Source organism: Toxotes jaculatrix, chromosome 14 (assembly GCF_017976425.1).
Source record: "Toxotes jaculatrix isolate fToxJac2 chromosome 14, fToxJac2.pri, whole genome shotgun sequence".
NCBI classification, from domain to species: domain Eukaryota; kingdom Metazoa; phylum Chordata; class Actinopteri; family Toxotidae; genus Toxotes; species Toxotes jaculatrix.
Window position 1 is genome coordinate 6,615,590 of NC_054407.1, and position 16,768 is coordinate 6,632,357.

The window sequence follows — 16,768 nt, forward strand, 5'->3', positions numbered from 1 at the left end:
AGGAACGGAAAATGGCGGACCTCGAAGACGTTACGCTGGACGGGAGACCGCTCCAGTCCCTTCGAGTAGCTGATTTAAAAGCTGCTCTTGAGGAGAGAGGACTCTCGAAAAGCGGGCAGAAGAATGCTCTCATTAAAAGGCTCAAGGGGGTGAGTTCTGCTGTTCAGTACCGTACCACGGCTGCTGTGAGCTAACGTTAACGATGAGACGGGCTGATGCTCTCTTGAGGGCCGACAACTGAGTATCGTTACTGCTGAGCAGCGTAGTAGAGTTATGGAGGTTGACGACCACGAGTCAACTGGAAACGCGTTTATTCCACTACGCTGTGGTTTGAGCAGCATGTTCATCGCGCAGAAACGTACCTACCGTATCACGAGCGGGACTTCAGACAACTTAGTGGCTAATTTGAAAGTGTGTGATAGGCTGATGTTGTCCTGTTAGCTCGTTAGCTCTCCTGGCTAACGCCGTGAGTTGAGCGGTGGCCTTAGCGACTGGCTCGCTCTTGTGTATGTTGCCGTTAACAGTGTCCGTCCCGAGCACTGCTGGTGTGCATGAGTTTAGCCGTACTGTTGACGTTACACCAGTTATTTAGTTGCTCGACAACTTTTATCGGCTAACACCGAACGGATAAGAATGCAATTTATTTTAATCGACAGATTTTTCAATGTTCCGCCAAATTTGGGGACAGTGTTGCTCAAAAATGTGTCACAGGCCCGCGAGCTGCCATTGGTCCTGTATGAGCTAGTTTGTTTACATTGCGACAGGTATTCAACCTTATCTACTCGGCCATGAAAGTTGGGCCATTCTTTTCCTTTCTTTTTAAACTGGGTTGTCCGCTTATTATTTCTTCCCTTAATTGCGCCATGAAGGCAGCAAGTGGTGTTTACATTGGCTTTTCCATGTTCATTTTTTAAAATCCCAGTACAGCGTTATGTCTCCCTCGTCTTACTTCTAAAATCTAAAGGCCGCGTTATTCATTTGCAGACATGTAACTTGTTTCTGCATTGTTCCAGATTAAGCGCTGTCAGAGTTAAAAAGTGGAAGTTCTGATTGCACAGTTGCATACAGTTGAGGCCTGACGCTTCCAAAGGCAAACCACTGACCTGAAAATGTAGATTTAATCTAATATAATCACGTGTTGTTTGCTTTACTGCTTATCACTGACCGGGATTTTTGGGGGTTGTGCTATTATTGAACATTCCACTTTTTTATATCCTAGGATGTGGGTTGCAGGGGAGATAATATAAGCAGCAGAATAGTACAGATGCTGCATGACTAACAGTGAGTGTCAAGACAGAGATAGATGGACACAGCAAAGTGTTTAATTTAAAATGTGAAAATTTTAAACATAGTTAAATCCAGCACCTTCTGGTTGTAGACATTATTCTCAGTCTGGTTGTAGACAGTCTGGCTGGTGAGTTGTGTTGCCCACTAGAGTCTGATTGAACTGTATGACCTTTAACATGTTGCTTTTTTTAAACTTCTGGTCTGGCAAATTTGTTGTATGTCATCCTCCTCTATTTCTCCAGTAGTTACTGTTTGCTTTCACCTTGAAGTTATATTAAAAGCAAAATTCTCCAAACCTAAATTGTGTAAGCAAGAGAGGCAGTGATGCCGAACAGTGTTTGTCCCATCTATGCTGATGGCATAGATTATAGCACAATTTCCTGCTCTAACAATTCTGAAAGAATACCTGCATGTTATTTATTGTGTATCTATTTGCAATGAATGAAGTCAGTATCTTGTTTTAATAACAGGCTCTCATGCTGGAGAATCTGCAGAGGACCTCCACCGCTCACATTGGACTGCAGCCAAACTCTCAGGTTAGTGTCTCCAAGATGCTTTTATATTAATTTTAAAGGTTGAAGGTTCTTCATTTGTAATTACCTCTTACATAGAAATGACATGTGACTTAGCACAATTCTCCTAAATGCCTGCAAAAAGAATGTGCAATTGGCCTTGAAGACTTTTAGATTTAGATTTAGATTTTTAATGGTGTCTCTGAATTTAGATTGGTGAGGAAATGAGCCAGAACAGCTTTATCAAGCAGTATCTGGCTAAACAACAGGAGCTCCTGAGGCAGCGTCTGGAGAGGGAGGCTCGCGAAGCATATGATACAAATGGTAAGTGTTGGTGAGCTTCTCCACTGCAAATAAGTCAATTACTGTACTCATATTTAGTCATATGCAAAACATTTTTGTGATTTTATTTATTTGTCTTTTGTAAACAGAGCAGCAGGACCACACAGAAGTTAACAATAGTACCTCATGTCCTCCTCCACCCCAGGTAGGACCTTTTTTTTTTTTTTTTAACCCATGGCAATTGGTCATGTTGTTAGAATTGTGCCAGGTCATTGACATGGAATAAAACTGGCATAGTGCTATGACAAACTAAGTCTCAATTCTCTTTCTGTTCTCATCAGGATGTCACACCAGCTTTGGCTGAGCAGCACAAGCCACCTGGTCCCTCTGGTGGAGATGGGTTGTTTGGTGCAGGGAATGAGGGAGAGGGTAACAGGAACCAGGAGGCTGACATGTCTGGTCCTCCTGCATCTGGCTCTGTGGCCATGCGTGTTCCTGGTGGTGAACCCCGGCCAGAGAGGGGTTCTGCGTCCAGAGAAGTTGCAGCTGACAGCGACGATGAGGACAGCGAGGATGGAGAAGAGGATGGTGACGATGATGATTGGGACAGCGGTGCTCGGAGGAGAAGCCTCAGAGAGCCAGCCAGAGTACCTGCGACCAGAGAGAGGTCTGGAGCATCCTGTCAACCCCAGCAGCAGCAGCACATCCCTTCCCTTTTGTCCCCTCAGCTCCGCCAGCCAACACCTCCCCCCTCCCCTCCTCCAGAGCTGTCATTCCCCTTACCTGACACCCCTAAACAGAGTCCCCCTAGTCCAGATGTAGCCCCAGCTAGGCACTCACCCAGTACCTCCAGCTCTGGTTCCTCCAGCAGTGGCAGCCGCAGTAGCAGCCCAGAGCCACAGAGGAGTGGACATGCTGAGCGCAAGCCTGGCCCGCTTACCCTTCTGGCACGTAAAATGGAGTCGGAGGGTGCTTTCTCTGGAGCAGTTTGGCACGGCGGCGAAGGGGAAGGCGATAGGCAGGATAGCAGTTCGCCATCAGCTACATCGTTTCCTGGCAGAGGTCCTCCGGAGGGTCTGGTATCTGCCATTACTCACACAGCCAACACTGCAGGCCATTTGCCATTTCCCATGATTCCAGGCACCAACCAGGGTGTCACAGGAGGACATTCGGCCCATATTCAAGTACCTGTGAGTGTGCTGAAGGCCACTGCAACAGATGAGAGGGACAGAGAGAGGGTCTCTGAGATAGAAAGAGAAAAGGCCTTTGAGCTGGAAAGGCAAGAAAAGCAGAGAAAACTTGAGCAAGAACGTGCAATGGAGGTAGAGCGGGAAAGAGTTCTTGCACTAGAGAGAGAGGAAAGGCAGAGGGCTTTGGAGAAAGAGAGAATTGAGCGACAGCAGGCCTTAGAAAGAGAAGAACGAGAAAAAGCTTTACAGCGGGAGAGGGAACTTGCTCTGGAGCGAGAGAGGCAGGAGAGGGAACTAGCCTTGGCTAAAGAGAGGGAGGAGCTGGAGAGGCAGAAGGAGCTCGAAAGACAGAGGGTCCTAGAGCAAGAACGTTTACAGAGAGAAAGAGAGGAGAGGGAGAAGCGAGAGAGAGAAGAAATGGAGAGGGCGATTGAGCTAGAAAGAGCAAGGGCTTTGGAGAGGGAAAGGGAGGAGAGAGAAAGGGCTCTTGAGCAAGAGAGGTTGGAGAGGGAAAGAGTGTTGGAGGCTGAGAGAAAAGAAATGGAGAGGATTGAAAGAGAGAAGGCTTTGGAGCAGGAAAGGTTGGAAAGGGAAAGGTTAGAGAGGGAGAAGGCTTTAGAGCAAGAGCGAATAGAGAGAGAGAAAGCCCTAGAGCAAGAGAGACTAGAAAGGGAGAGAGCCTTGGAGCAAGAGAGGATAGAGAGAGAGACAATTTTGGAGAGGGAGAGAATTGAGAGAGAGATGGCCTTAGAGCAGGAGAGAATTGAGAGAGAGAAAGCCTTAGAGCGAGAGAGAATAGAAAGAGAAAAAGCTCTTCAGCAAGAAATGTTGGAGAGGGAGAGAGCCCTAGAGCAAGAGAGGTTGGAGCTTGAAAGGAAGGAAAAAGAGAGAATTGAAAGAGAGAAAGAACTGGAGCGAGAGAGGATAGAGAAGGAAAAGGCCTTGGAACGAGAAAGGGAGGAAAAAGAGAAGGCGGAGAGGGAGGCAGCTCTGGAAAAGGAGAGGATGGAGAAGGAAAGAGCTGAAAAGGAGAGGAAAGAAAGGCTGGAGAGGGAGAGAGCTCTAGAGCAGGAGAAACTTGAAAGGGAGAGAGCTTTGGAGAAGGAGAGGAAGGAGAGAGAGAGGGCTCTGGAAGAGGAGAGGGAAAGGGCTTTGGAACGTGAAAGATTAGACAAAGAGAAAGCCATACAGAAAGAAAAGGAGGAGCAGGAGAGGGCTCTGGAACAGGAGAAGGAGAGAGCTAGGATGGCTGAAAAGGAGAGGGAGAGTCACCTCCCTCCATCCAAACGTGGCCGTGAGATTGGTCTCACCCCCCTGCCCACTCCTCCTCCCCTCTCCACAGGGCCAGCTAGAAAATCTTCGACTGAGGCAGGAGAGCAGGAAAATGTCCATGCTCCAATGTCCTGGAGTGAAACCCAAGCAGCAGAGTCCGGTGCACCCATGTCACCAACACCTCTGTCACCACAATCCTCATTTAAGAAGTTCCGGTTCTTAAGGGACTCTCCACTTCAGCCCCAATCTTCCTCCGCTTCCATGGTTATCAAGCGGCCCCGTACCTTCTCTGATACCCCCCAACCTCGGGCTTCACCTGTCTTCTCCCCCACCGGTTTTGGGGAACGACAGCAGGAAGGACACCAGCTCTCTGCTGATCAGGAAGGTCCACACTTACCGACAAAACAGGAGGTTGTTGCTGGACCACCGGGATCCGTTGGGATCCAGTCCGAGAAGGAGACAACTGCTGGCACCACAGCGAGCCAGAGCTCCACAAAAGAAGGGCCCACAAGCCTCGTATCAGAGGACAAAGAGCAGGCAGATTCAGTGAAGACTGAACGGGCTGCCAAGGAATCCACCAAAAAAGCAGAAGTGGATGAAAGCCATCGTCCTTCAAGCCCGGTGCATGCTGCACAGAGGAAGGGAAGAGATGCAAAGAAAGACGAGAAGCAGACAAGACAAAGATCATCGTCTAATGATTCCTCTTCCTCAGAATCAGACTCTGGGTCCTCATCATCTCGGTCCTCAAGGTCATCCTCGTCTTCTCAAGAGGAAACTTCCTCCACCTCCAGAGGCAGAAGGGTAAGTGGTCTAAAAGGAACTTCTTTCTCTGTCCTTTACATACACATAGATAAAACTTATGTATTTTTACACTGATGAGCAGAAAAAAACTTGTATTGATGTAAAGTGAAATCATCTCTAGTTTGTTACTGAAATTGGCATAACAAATTGAATGTAAATCACATGTGTAATCAGGGATCCCAGGACGTTGCGTCTATCCATGCTGGTGTTTCCACCAGGTGGATTATGCTGAATTTCCACTGAGTTTGGTTAAAGGTGTTACAGGGACTCCACAATGTTTATTCACCTGCGACAGGCCCCTGTGTTTGCAGTTTTAAGCACCAAGGCAGCCAGCTATGCATAATATTACTTCAACAGCAGGGCCTGGTATTGTTTTTACCTTGTGAGTCTGTGTTTGTCTGTATCATCATGGGAGAATGTGGTCTTGGAGACACCTACTATAGCGGTACTTTGGTAGATGTTAATATGTCATGTCTGTCTGTGGACAAATTTTGTCACCACGATAGCGTCACAACTGTGCAAGATGCATTCCCAAAACTTTACAGTTGTGTGGCTGAGATCAAAATGAAGGCTGGATTGTGGGTGTGGTCCAACCCGTGATTACTGCATACTCATGTAATAATGTAGTAATGACAAGTGAGTACTCATGGGTTGGAACGTCAACATGTTGACGGGCGTCGCGGCTGGAGTGATCCCGTCAGTCACATAGCATCAGCGCAGCAGGTCCCGCTGCTTTTTGCTACTTTCATTTGCTCTGAAAAAAAACTTGTAAAACTATATTTTCAGACATATGACTACAAAGAAGCAGGCTGTCTCTTGCCTGGTGACATTATTTGCCATTGCAGTAGTGTTGCATGGTATATACTGATAATAGAAAGCATTGCAATACCCTGCCATTAAAAACAGTACTACGCCCCAGATTAGTAATACTGGTATCTTAAGAATGACAGTGTTTTAATAAGAGCCCAGTTTCCTATGAGTTGCATTGATGTGTAACTCTGGCATTGAAGCTCAAACCCAACGTTATTAGCTTGCACACTACTGTGGTGCACTGATAGGTAGATATTGTGTCAGAATCATAAATTTGGTGTTTTAACAACACCACATCGTGGTTCTTATTTCTGCTTTGGAAGTGGAGATGTTTGGTGCAGGGACATCCTCTTCTGCAGACTTGCATTGGCTGGTTCAGGAGCTGTGCTGTTGGTTTTGACTCCTACATGTCAGAAAGCATTTGAATAAAGCTAAAACTTGTCACTGAACTTTTCATGGACAGAGCCCAACCTTTTTATATCTATATGTCTGAATGCACCACAATGCTACTCGCAATACACACTCAACACTTGCTGGCCTTTAATGTGAAGACACCTCTGGAGGTGTGTAATGGATGTATTTGTGTAGAATACCGATGATACTGCATGCAAAGTTGTTCTTATTATATGTATAAGAAGATGGTGTATATGCCCTCAGGTTAGGATATGGGAAAAGATTCAACATTTGTTTTCAGTAGCACTGTTTTCATCAATGTTTAACTGTAGTAAAATCAAAGACCATTTTGTATGATTTTTGTATGTTTTAGCCCATAAAATGTTGTTGTGTTGTCTGTTTTTCCTAGGAGGGGAAACCTGGAAGAGATTCCTTACCACAGCACAGGGTGACAGCTGAGGCTCAGGCTAAGGGCTTAAAGGAAATCCCAAAAGCCTCCCCTCACAAAAGAGAGATGTCTGGAGAGAAGAGTAGCAAAACTGCTGATGGAGACAGTCACGCCAAGGTCAGTTGCATATAAGTTGATGCACCACCATAGTGTTTTAAACAACTGTGACAACCATGTGTATTCAAATCTAAATTCCCAAGAAAATAGGTTTACCTCAAATCAAGTTATGCTACAGACAAACCTCATGATGGCTTTGTATCTGCCATTTATTTTCCCTTTGGTGGTGTTACTTTAACTACCTCGAGGACTTTGACATACAGTACATCCTCTACATCTCATTCCATGTCCTGCCCTTTTAAATCCCCAGAAACCTTTCATTGAAGCTGCAATCCAAGAGGGGACACAAAGAAAAAGAAAGGCCAGCGAGGGAGAGGAGGAAAAGGACAAACAAAGGTCTGGTTTTCAGCCTTGGTCTTCTGAAACACATAAACATTGTCTGTGTGTGTGTCAGAGTTACACACACAAGCGCATGAATCTGTGTCCTCACAACATTTAAATCTGCAACAGGGTGTCGAGTGATAGTCCAGCTCTATTGGACTCTGTCGTAGTCAGTCAGCAGGGTCAACAGTGCGTTTTTGTTGACTCAGCTGTTCAACAGCTAGTTATGACACATCAGTGTTAAAAGCAGTGTTTTAAGTTTAAAGCAGACAGAGGCCATATTTGAACACCACATCAAGCTACATATAAACTTGGTTCCATCCCTTTATGAGAAAAGATTAATGCAAAAATATGATTGTTTCCAGACAGTGGTTCGTTCAAGCCAAGGACACTTAAGATCTTATTTTGCTGTGCCATGATGTCAAATACATTTCAGTATTCTCATTATAAGACCTCTTCCATTTTTTTCTTTTATGCAGTGCTCTAAATATGAATATTTTCTGGCACTCTCTCTGACACTATCCTTATGGTAATGGTAACACATGCTAATGGTATTTTCTTTTTCAGTTGCTTTTTAAATTTGTTTAAAACTTTAATGAAGACATACTCACTGGATGTGCAAATGTAGACAGTCTTTTCAAGAATGCCCTCTTCATTCAAAAGCTGAGTAGCAAATTGCACCTTATTGGTCAGAAGCAAACAAAGTGACCATCGTCTAAATGATGATTGAACTGCTTAAGACAAGGATAAAGGTTTTAACTTCACAGATGAGGTCAGTTACATGTTACAGGTAAGAGGCAGGTGTGTGAATAGGTGGAAGGAATATTCAGTTTGAAGGATGTTTTCCCAGTTGTAGAGCTGACATACATAGGATCAACTCCACATCGACATAAAGACTTACCACTTTGTTCTGTAGACCGTATAGGCTGTGAGAATTCATGTTTCAAGTGGACAGCGGCTCTAAACCCCCAGGCTTATCAATATCCCCAGAAAAATCAGGAAGTGTTGATCCCCCGCACCACAATGCCACTGAACATTCAGGTGCTCCCAGAGGACACAAAAAATGGTGGTACACATTTCTGAGCAAGGTTATAGAAGTCTGCAGTATTGTTGTTGTTTTTTGACAATATTAAATACACGTCTTTTGTTTCATAAATAATGAAACGAAAAAAGTAATCAGTCATCGAGTTTTTATATTTAGCTTGTTCACATGAAAGCGCTCAACAGTGTAAACTGTTACGTTAATTTATGGCCATTGTTTGTATGGCAGATGTTGCTCGATGATTGCCCTGAAGATCTGCATGATTTGTGAATGCAACACAGCGGTGTCATAGGAGATCATAAGAGATGCAGGGTATTGAATTTACCATCAGGCGATTGATGGGACTGCCTTGAAGCCGGTGTGGCTGGGAAGATGCGGGTCCTTCTTTTTATACATGATCATTTTTTTCCGTTCGTTGCAACATGGCTGTGCTCCGTCGATGGTGTTAGCTGCCGATGCCGGCCTGTGCCTTTCCCACTCAGCGGCTCAGTTAAACAGCAGGAGAGGCTTTGTTGTCGCAGGTTTTGGTTGACAACCGGCGCGGACATGAACGCGTTCAGAGGAGAGTAGTCTCTGGTGAGAGGGAGATAGGAGGGAGGGAAGAGAGGTGGCCCATTGCGACGCAGTCGTTTTTAGCAGCAGTCGCAGCCTGTAATCCTGCGTTTTCAACCGAGCACGCTTCTCCTCTCTTTACTGTGAAGTTAGCCCAAGTTCATTTTTAGCCGGAATGAGTGGACCCCTTCGCGTGTTCGCACGTGAGGATGGCATGACAACGTGAGGCGCGCGCTCATTTGTCAGGTATTGTGTAGCTGCCGTTGAGCGTGGGGTAGAGTGTGAACGGACTCCGCAGGTCTGAGGGAGGACTGCGGTGGCTGGGCTCTCCCTGACTCCTCTCCGCAGCTCCGTTCTTGGGGAAAAAAAAAAGAAGAGCAACGCATTTGAGAAATGACAAAGTGACAGTGGTGAAGCGCGTGGTTTGTGTTGAAGGCGCAGTTGTTTGTGTATTTCACCTGCAGATATATATATATATATATATATATATATATATATATATATATATATATAATATATATATATATATTTTAAATACGTTCCTCCTATTCTGACTTGTTTTTTTTATAAAAGAATTAATATTATTATATTTGGGGATACATGATTTTTTTTTTACATAAATGTAAAATGTAGTTTAAAGGAACATAGTAGTACTTTGCACATTAAGTCAATTAAAACACAAATTATGTGTTCTAACTATTGACAAATTGCCACAATACCAACCCTAATAATTTAGACCACATGCCCATATTTGTACAGCCTTATTCTTATTACCTGTTTTTAAAAATAAATTATAAACCAGATTTTTCCTGTTTACGGCCCTAACCATCCTCTCACCTGTTCCCTCTTTTCCTGCTGTTATGTGTTTTTCACACTGTGCAGGCAGGTGAAGGAGACTGCCATGGCAGAGCCAGAGAAGCTTCCAGAGACCAATGAGGAGGTAAGGCACCTGAAGAATCATGAATCATCTTGGTCCTCAAAACTGTCAGCAGCTGAGGACTTTGATGGATGGACCCATCTGAACCTTTTGTAGTTGTTGCATCTCTGTGAATGGCACATAGTTTGTATTAACCTGGATACAATACAGTATAGATAATTTGACTATATGTGTGTATTCTTTGTTGGAAAGTTTTGCTTTACATGAAAAAATATATATTTAAATGAGATGGCTTAATGAGCACTTATCACAAGTGTTAGAATGTTTGTAGGACGTTACATGTTTTAATTTGGCTGTTTGTAAAACCTTTGTTGGCACTGTCATAGGCAGAAACAGCAAGGGTATTTTCTCACTGTGGCTGATGTTTAAACCCCAAATGATTGCTTTGTTATAAAGGTGCTCATGCCTCTTCCATTGCCCCTATTGGTTACCTGCCACTACTTCTACTTCTACTACTACTACTGCTACTGCTGCACCTGTTCCACTGTCCCCAAGAATCCAGAGTTCACCACAGCTAAGTCCCAGAGGCTGCACTGCAGAGGGACATCCCTGGCAACAAAGGCTGCCTCATTTTCATGGATGTGGCTGGCAAGAGCTATTGATCGGACTAGAACATGCAAAGAAGCGGTGGGCTAGAAAATATTGCCAACCTCTCTTAGCCTTTTACTCACTTATGTGACCATGTGACCTTAAACTCAGCCTGGACAAGAGACAGCTCAGGAAGTGTGCTCACATCAAGTTAAGGCTGCTACGGCCGCTCTGAGACCCTCTCAACAGCTGAGTAGTTTTCAGCTTGTTTCACTTTCAGACATTTTTGACCCACGTGCAAGGAAATGTGGGACATAATGGACATTTCATTTGATGTGGCTGGTAATGTGCATACAATGGACATTTTGGATTTTGTTAATCTCTTGGAATGGGATTCAGATTTCTCCATCAAATACCCTTCTTGGATACTAAATGAGTGTTCACAGAAGCCGATGCTTTTATCTGGACTCAATGGGCTTGACGTTTTTTGTGTGAGCTGAAGAAGGACTTGCCATTCAGGCCCGTTTCTGCCACAGCCATTGACTGATTTTTGCGACTTTGACACTCAGTATTCAGTTTCTGCTCTCCATATACAACTGAACATTAAATCTGAAAGCTCTGGATTGTGTGCACAGTGACTATTGACGGGAGTCGTCATCTGGTCTGCTGCTACCTCTTCATCTTTAAAAAGGACTAATGCCAAAACACCTGAGGATGACTGAAAGCATGTCCAAGCCCCTACTCAAATGAACTTTTGAACCCATCCTGCCAGCCAACCAGCATTCAGATTTCCATCCAAACATCTCAGCCACCTTTGATTGGACCCTTGTTGCCTAGATACAGTACATGCAGTCGTGATTGGGCCATATCCAAACCAGTAAGGATCAGGTGTCAGTGGTATCAGGGAATAAATAGATGTTTACTCAGTGTTAAATTTCATAGTTATTTTGAAAATGCTTAGTTTCCAGTCATACTCTCTGTAGTCTCTGCTGGGAGAAGCAGCCTTTTTGGGGAATGTTTGTCTTACTGGTTACTGCAGTTTAATCAAATTTGTTCTAAACTTCCTATTTATAATATTTTAATCTTCAGTGAACCGTATTAGTTTTAATGTGTCGGTTGAGACACAAAGTTTTAAAATAACTAAATTTTATCTCAGGAATTTAAACTGCAGTATTTCCACCATATCATTGTTTGTTTGATAGAGACTGCAACTACAGTTTATTCTTCAAAAGCAAGTTATATTCAGGAATGTATAGGTGTAGATTATCAAATAATTATGAATGGCACGCAGTTAAGTTTAACACAGAACAGCACAATTTGGTGCGGTGTAGACTTTAATTTGAAAAAGACCTTGCACAGCAGTTTCTATCATTCATTCTCAGTCCCTACTTGTCCTTCTTCCTGTTATTGTTCCACCTTTCCTCTAACCTGTCCTTGACCATTTGTCTCTACCCATGGTGTCGGTGTCTGCCTCTCACCTCTCCCATGTATCGTGGGTTGTTTTTATCTTCTTGTGTTTCAGACACCGAAGGCCTTCTCAGCCCGTAAGATCTCCCTTAGCAGTGAGTACACTCTCCCAACTCGCTCTCTTACTTACCAGCATGTGTACTGATTATTAGGTTAGGTTTTGTACCTTTTCCAGTCCATAATATTGGCCTTTATAATCATATATTTATACTGTATGGTCATTTGATGTGTAACACGCTTGACAGGGCAGTGGATGGATTGGATATACAGTAAATGGACTGTGGTTGCATTAGTTTGAAATAATTAGTACAAAAGAATCACGTGGCAGTTGAGATTGTTTTGAGCTTGACTTTTTGAAAACGTGACAAGCCTAGTATGTGTTAATTTTATTATTATTCTGAGGATAAATCTTTAAAAAATGTGGCTTATGTGATCATGATCATCTGTATTTCAAAACTGTGCTTCCAGAACACTGAGTCGAATGGATCGCTTGGTGATGTTATGTCATATATGCTTATACTGGACACACCATGTGCATGACAATTCAGTGAGTTCTGTTTTTCTCGTCGTCTTGCTAGGCAACAAATTGTCCCCTGGCAGCGCAGACGGTGAGCAGGAGTCTGGGGCTGCAGCCGGTCGCAAGAGGAGGTGGGGTTCCAGCACAGCTGTCACTGCCAAGAAACCTTCCATCAGCATCACCACAGACTCACTCAAGGTACTTGCAGCTTAGTGAGACTGATATTATGTTGTTGTTGTTGCCAGTAATACTCATGGGGATGCTGTGAGACAGTTGTCTCACAAACTGCCTCTGTCTTCTGTGCTGAATGTGCCAGTCATGTGTGTTATCTGTGTTCTTTGCCCTCAGTCTCTGATCCCAGACATCCGACCTTGTCTTGGTCAGGAGGCAGTAGTGGATCTGCACCCAGAGGAAGCTGTTCTCTCTGGGGTTGAGGATGAAGAGAGAGAGCGCTCTGACCAGGACCTTCAGATCCGTCGCACCGTCACACAGGTTGGTATATAAGTTCATTTTTAAAATGACAGATTGGGAACTGTCTTTACTGTGAAGTGTAAGTGCCCTTCAGGAAGGTCAGATGTTCTTCTTTTTTTGTTTTTGAGAATTGCTTACGTTGATCCTTTCCTTTATTGCAGGTGGTGCACTCAGAGAGCCAGGAGAATGGACAGAAAGAGGCGAAGAGGAGCAGACAGGAGGAGCTGGAGGAGGAAGATCTACAGGGAGACAGAGAAAGAACAAGGCCGCAAGAAGAGAAAATGGACACCTCCTTTCCCGGAGCAGAGGAAACCCAATCACCATCGCACAGCAGCCATGATGTAGAAATGAACACTGGTAATAAAACCATTGCAGAAAATTTATTTATTGGTTATTGAGTGTTTTGCTCACAAAAGTTGATCAGGGAACACAAATGAAGGTCCAGGTGTCTCTCCATTAAAGACTATAAGGATTGTAATGTTGACTTTTTCCCCGCTGTCTTTATCCTAGTGACCCCCAGCGACACCCTCATTCGACGCTCCATCAGCCAGCAGAAAACAGGTGTTTCCATCACAATCGATGACCCTGTTCGCACAGCCCGCCAGCCTTCACCGCCTCGTGGCAAGGTGTCCAACATTGTTCACGTCTGCAACCTGGTGAGAAAACACTGAACCGTTGTCATGCATATTTGGCCTGTTTTGATAACATTTTTGAGCCTGTCATGCTTGCTTTGGTTAACACATACTGCTGGTGGGTGGGAGACTGCAGGCAAAGCAGAAGATACCACTTTTCATGCATACTTGTTTGTATTTAATGGATATTTTGATTAATGATTCTCAAAAGGTTTTTATTCACAAAGCTTTTATTGCGCATATAGAAACTAGCATAGTTGTTGTCAAATGGATTAACAACACTATCATGATGGAAGTGCAGGGTGGCATTATGACTCTAATCTGTGATCTTAATTGGATGTTTTGGGTTTGGGGATGACAGTGGCATAGGTTATGTGATATATATCAGCCTTTGGCTACACAGACAACACTTGTTATGGTGTTGGTTTTGTTGTTAATAAAATCTAAAGTGATGTTAGGCTTATTCTTGAAATGTGCTTGGTGTAGTTCAGGATAGGTTTTGGATTTTTCCTGGATCATCTGTTATGCTATCCTATGCATATTCATCTACTTATTTCCCTCCATGAAACCCAGTGTATCTTTCATAGGCCAAACAACCTCAGTCACTTTCTTAAGAAATATATAAGTTATAGTTTATATTTGTAGTCTTTAATTGGGAGTATTATACAATATATATATAAATATAAAAGTATCTCTATCTCTATCTATCTAAAAATATGTATCTAGGCTCAGTATTTGTGCTCATGTTATTATTTGTTGTGTAACTGCTCCGTGATGCTTTGTTTAGGTGAGGCCCTTCACTCTGGGGCAGCTTAAGGAGCTGCTCAGCAGAACTGGCACCCTGGTGGAGGAAGGTTTCTGGATTGACAAAATCAAGTCTCACTGCTACGTCACAGTGAGTTACTACAAGCATGTGTTGTCTCCAATAGTGGACTGTAGCTCTGAACAAGTAGTTTAGACCTGTGGAAGGATTTTCCTCTGTCTCATGGAGCCATTGTGTTCTCTCTGTGTTTAGTACTCGAGCTCAGAGGAGGCCATTGCCACACGGGCAGCTCTCCATGGAGTGAAATGGCCTCAGAGCAACCCAAAAGTCCTTAGTGTGGACTTCTGCCAGCAAGATGAGGTAAGACTTTTTGCGATCAGTCTGTTTTTGTCTCTTGCGCCCACAAAGCCCAGCCATCTGTAGCAAATGAGAATATCTCTGCTTTGTAGCTGGATTTCCACAAAGGCTTGGGCGCAGCCGACAGACCCGGAGCAGAGGAACAGGGGCCTGGCTCCGGCCGTGGTCGAACATCAGGGCTGCCCTCTCTTCTCCCTGAGCGAGACCAGTGGGCTGAGCGCGAGCGTGAAATGGAGCGTCGGGAGAAGGCCCGAGCGGAGCGGGAGTGGGATCGTGATAAAGTCAGAGAGTTTGGCAAACCGGGAGAGGAGAAGGAGGGAGGTCCTCGAAGGTCACGCTCCCGAGAGAGACGACGTAAAGAGAGGGGAAAGAGCAAGGAGAAGAAGACTGAAAAGAAGGGTAAGACGCGCAGACGTGGGGTTAGACTATATTTACAGTAGATTTAAAATGGACTTGTTTTTAATATTGTGTCTGTTTTTCTCTGGCAGAGAAAACGGCAGAGGATCCCCCTGCAAAGCTGCTTGATGACCTGTTCCGCAAAACTAAAGCAGCTCCCTGCATATACTGGCTTCCACTTACAGAGGAACAGGTGGGACACAAACCACTTTATATGGATTCCTTGCAGCTTTTAATGAAAAACTCAATTAAATGACCTGGATATCTAATTCAGGTAAAGTCTTACTCTGTGTTTTCCCCTCCTTTTAGTTTGTTCAACGAGAAGCTGCCAGAGCAGAGCGGATGAAGGAGCGTGAGAAACGGAGGAAGGAGCAAGAGGAGGAGGAGGAGAAAAAAAGGGAAGAGGAGCGCAAGGAGAGGATGAAAGCTGGAGGTGGCACAACAGGAGACCGGAGTGAGGGTGAGAAGGATAAGGACAAGGACAAGGATAGAGACAGAGACAGAGAGAGGGACAGGGACAGAGACAGAGACAGAGGTAGAGACAGAGACAGGGAGAGGGAAAGGGAGAGGGAAAATGACAAACGCAGGGATGGCTACCGTAGGCCAGGGGGCAGCGGGGCAGGCGGGGGCCGGCGCTCACGCAGCCACAGCGACCCACGAGAAAGGCGGCGTTAACGGCAAACCGACTGATGGACCTGTCCTAGAGACCACCCTTTTCCATTTGCCTTTCACTACATGTACTTTGTTACAACTAAGACCCAACAGAGGACCAACTGATGTCGTCACCATCTCTCAAATTGTCACCTTTTTTAAAGCACATCTACACCTACACACAGTCATGCTTAAAGGGGACCATGATTTTTTGCAGTGTTGTTTCCCAGAGTGCTGTACGTCTTGCTCCTGTCGAGGTTTGATATATTTTTCTTTCTACATTTGCCTCTCTTTTTCTTTGGTTTTTGTTTTGACGGCATAGCAGTATGGCACACTGGGTTATTTTGATTATTTCCCCCCAGTGTTCCCCACTTGCCCCAAAGTGTAGGTGCCAATTATGATTTGCAATCAATTGTCGTCGCCTCAGTGTTTAACAACTCTGCAGTTTGAATGAGGAATCCTTTTGTTGCTGCATGTAGTCCAAGGCTCTCCTTGCCAGTCCTGCCTAAAGAGAAAACTCAGCCCTTTGTGCAGAGGCTTGCATAAAATCAGAAAATATTGGAATAGGTGTGTTTGGCGTTTTGTACAGACATATAAGATTAATCAAAATCAAGACTTTAAATGAGGCAGCTCGGGTATTTTTGGACAGGTGTGGAATAACTACTAAGGCAATGCAGTGTTCGTCTCTCCGTCTGTTTAGTTGAAGAGATGAGACGATTCTCTGTGGGAGAGATTCTTACGTCTGTCGCACCTGACACAGGTTATGATTATGTCCTTGATCATTGATTCTCCTCTTCCTCCTTCCTTTCCTCCTCTTCCTCCAGTTCTCTTACCCTGTAGTGTCCATACAGGCCCAAGAGGGGAGGCTGCATTATGAGTTTTCTCACCAATGGTTTTAATATTGTTTTTTAATCGTTATTTTATCACTTAGTACAAAGGTTTGTTTTCTTTTTTTTTTTTTAATTTCTTCTTTGAGTACGCCTATCAGTGGTGAATGTACAAATAATAAAAATTGAAGTTTG

The 16,768-nt window shown here is 44.3% G+C and overlaps 1 protein-coding gene across 1 annotated transcript; it reads left to right on the forward strand.

The window, feature by feature from the left end:
• Positions 1–16,768, forward strand: acin1a (apoptotic chromatin condensation inducer 1a). Its single transcript, XM_041054537.1, has 18 exons — positions 1–149; positions 1,758–1,823; positions 2,012–2,123; positions 2,231–2,286; positions 2,423–5,344; positions 6,957–7,112; positions 7,363–7,448; positions 9,910–9,967; positions 12,015–12,054; positions 12,538–12,674; positions 12,825–12,968; positions 13,109–13,304; positions 13,458–13,603; positions 14,367–14,474; positions 14,595–14,702; positions 14,792–15,098; positions 15,188–15,288; positions 15,405–16,768. Exons 1-18 carry the CDS (start codon positions 12–14, stop codon positions 15,768–15,770), a joined length of 5,247 nt encoding a protein of 1,748 aa, XP_040910471.1. The 5' UTR covers positions 1–11; the 3' UTR covers positions 15,771–16,768.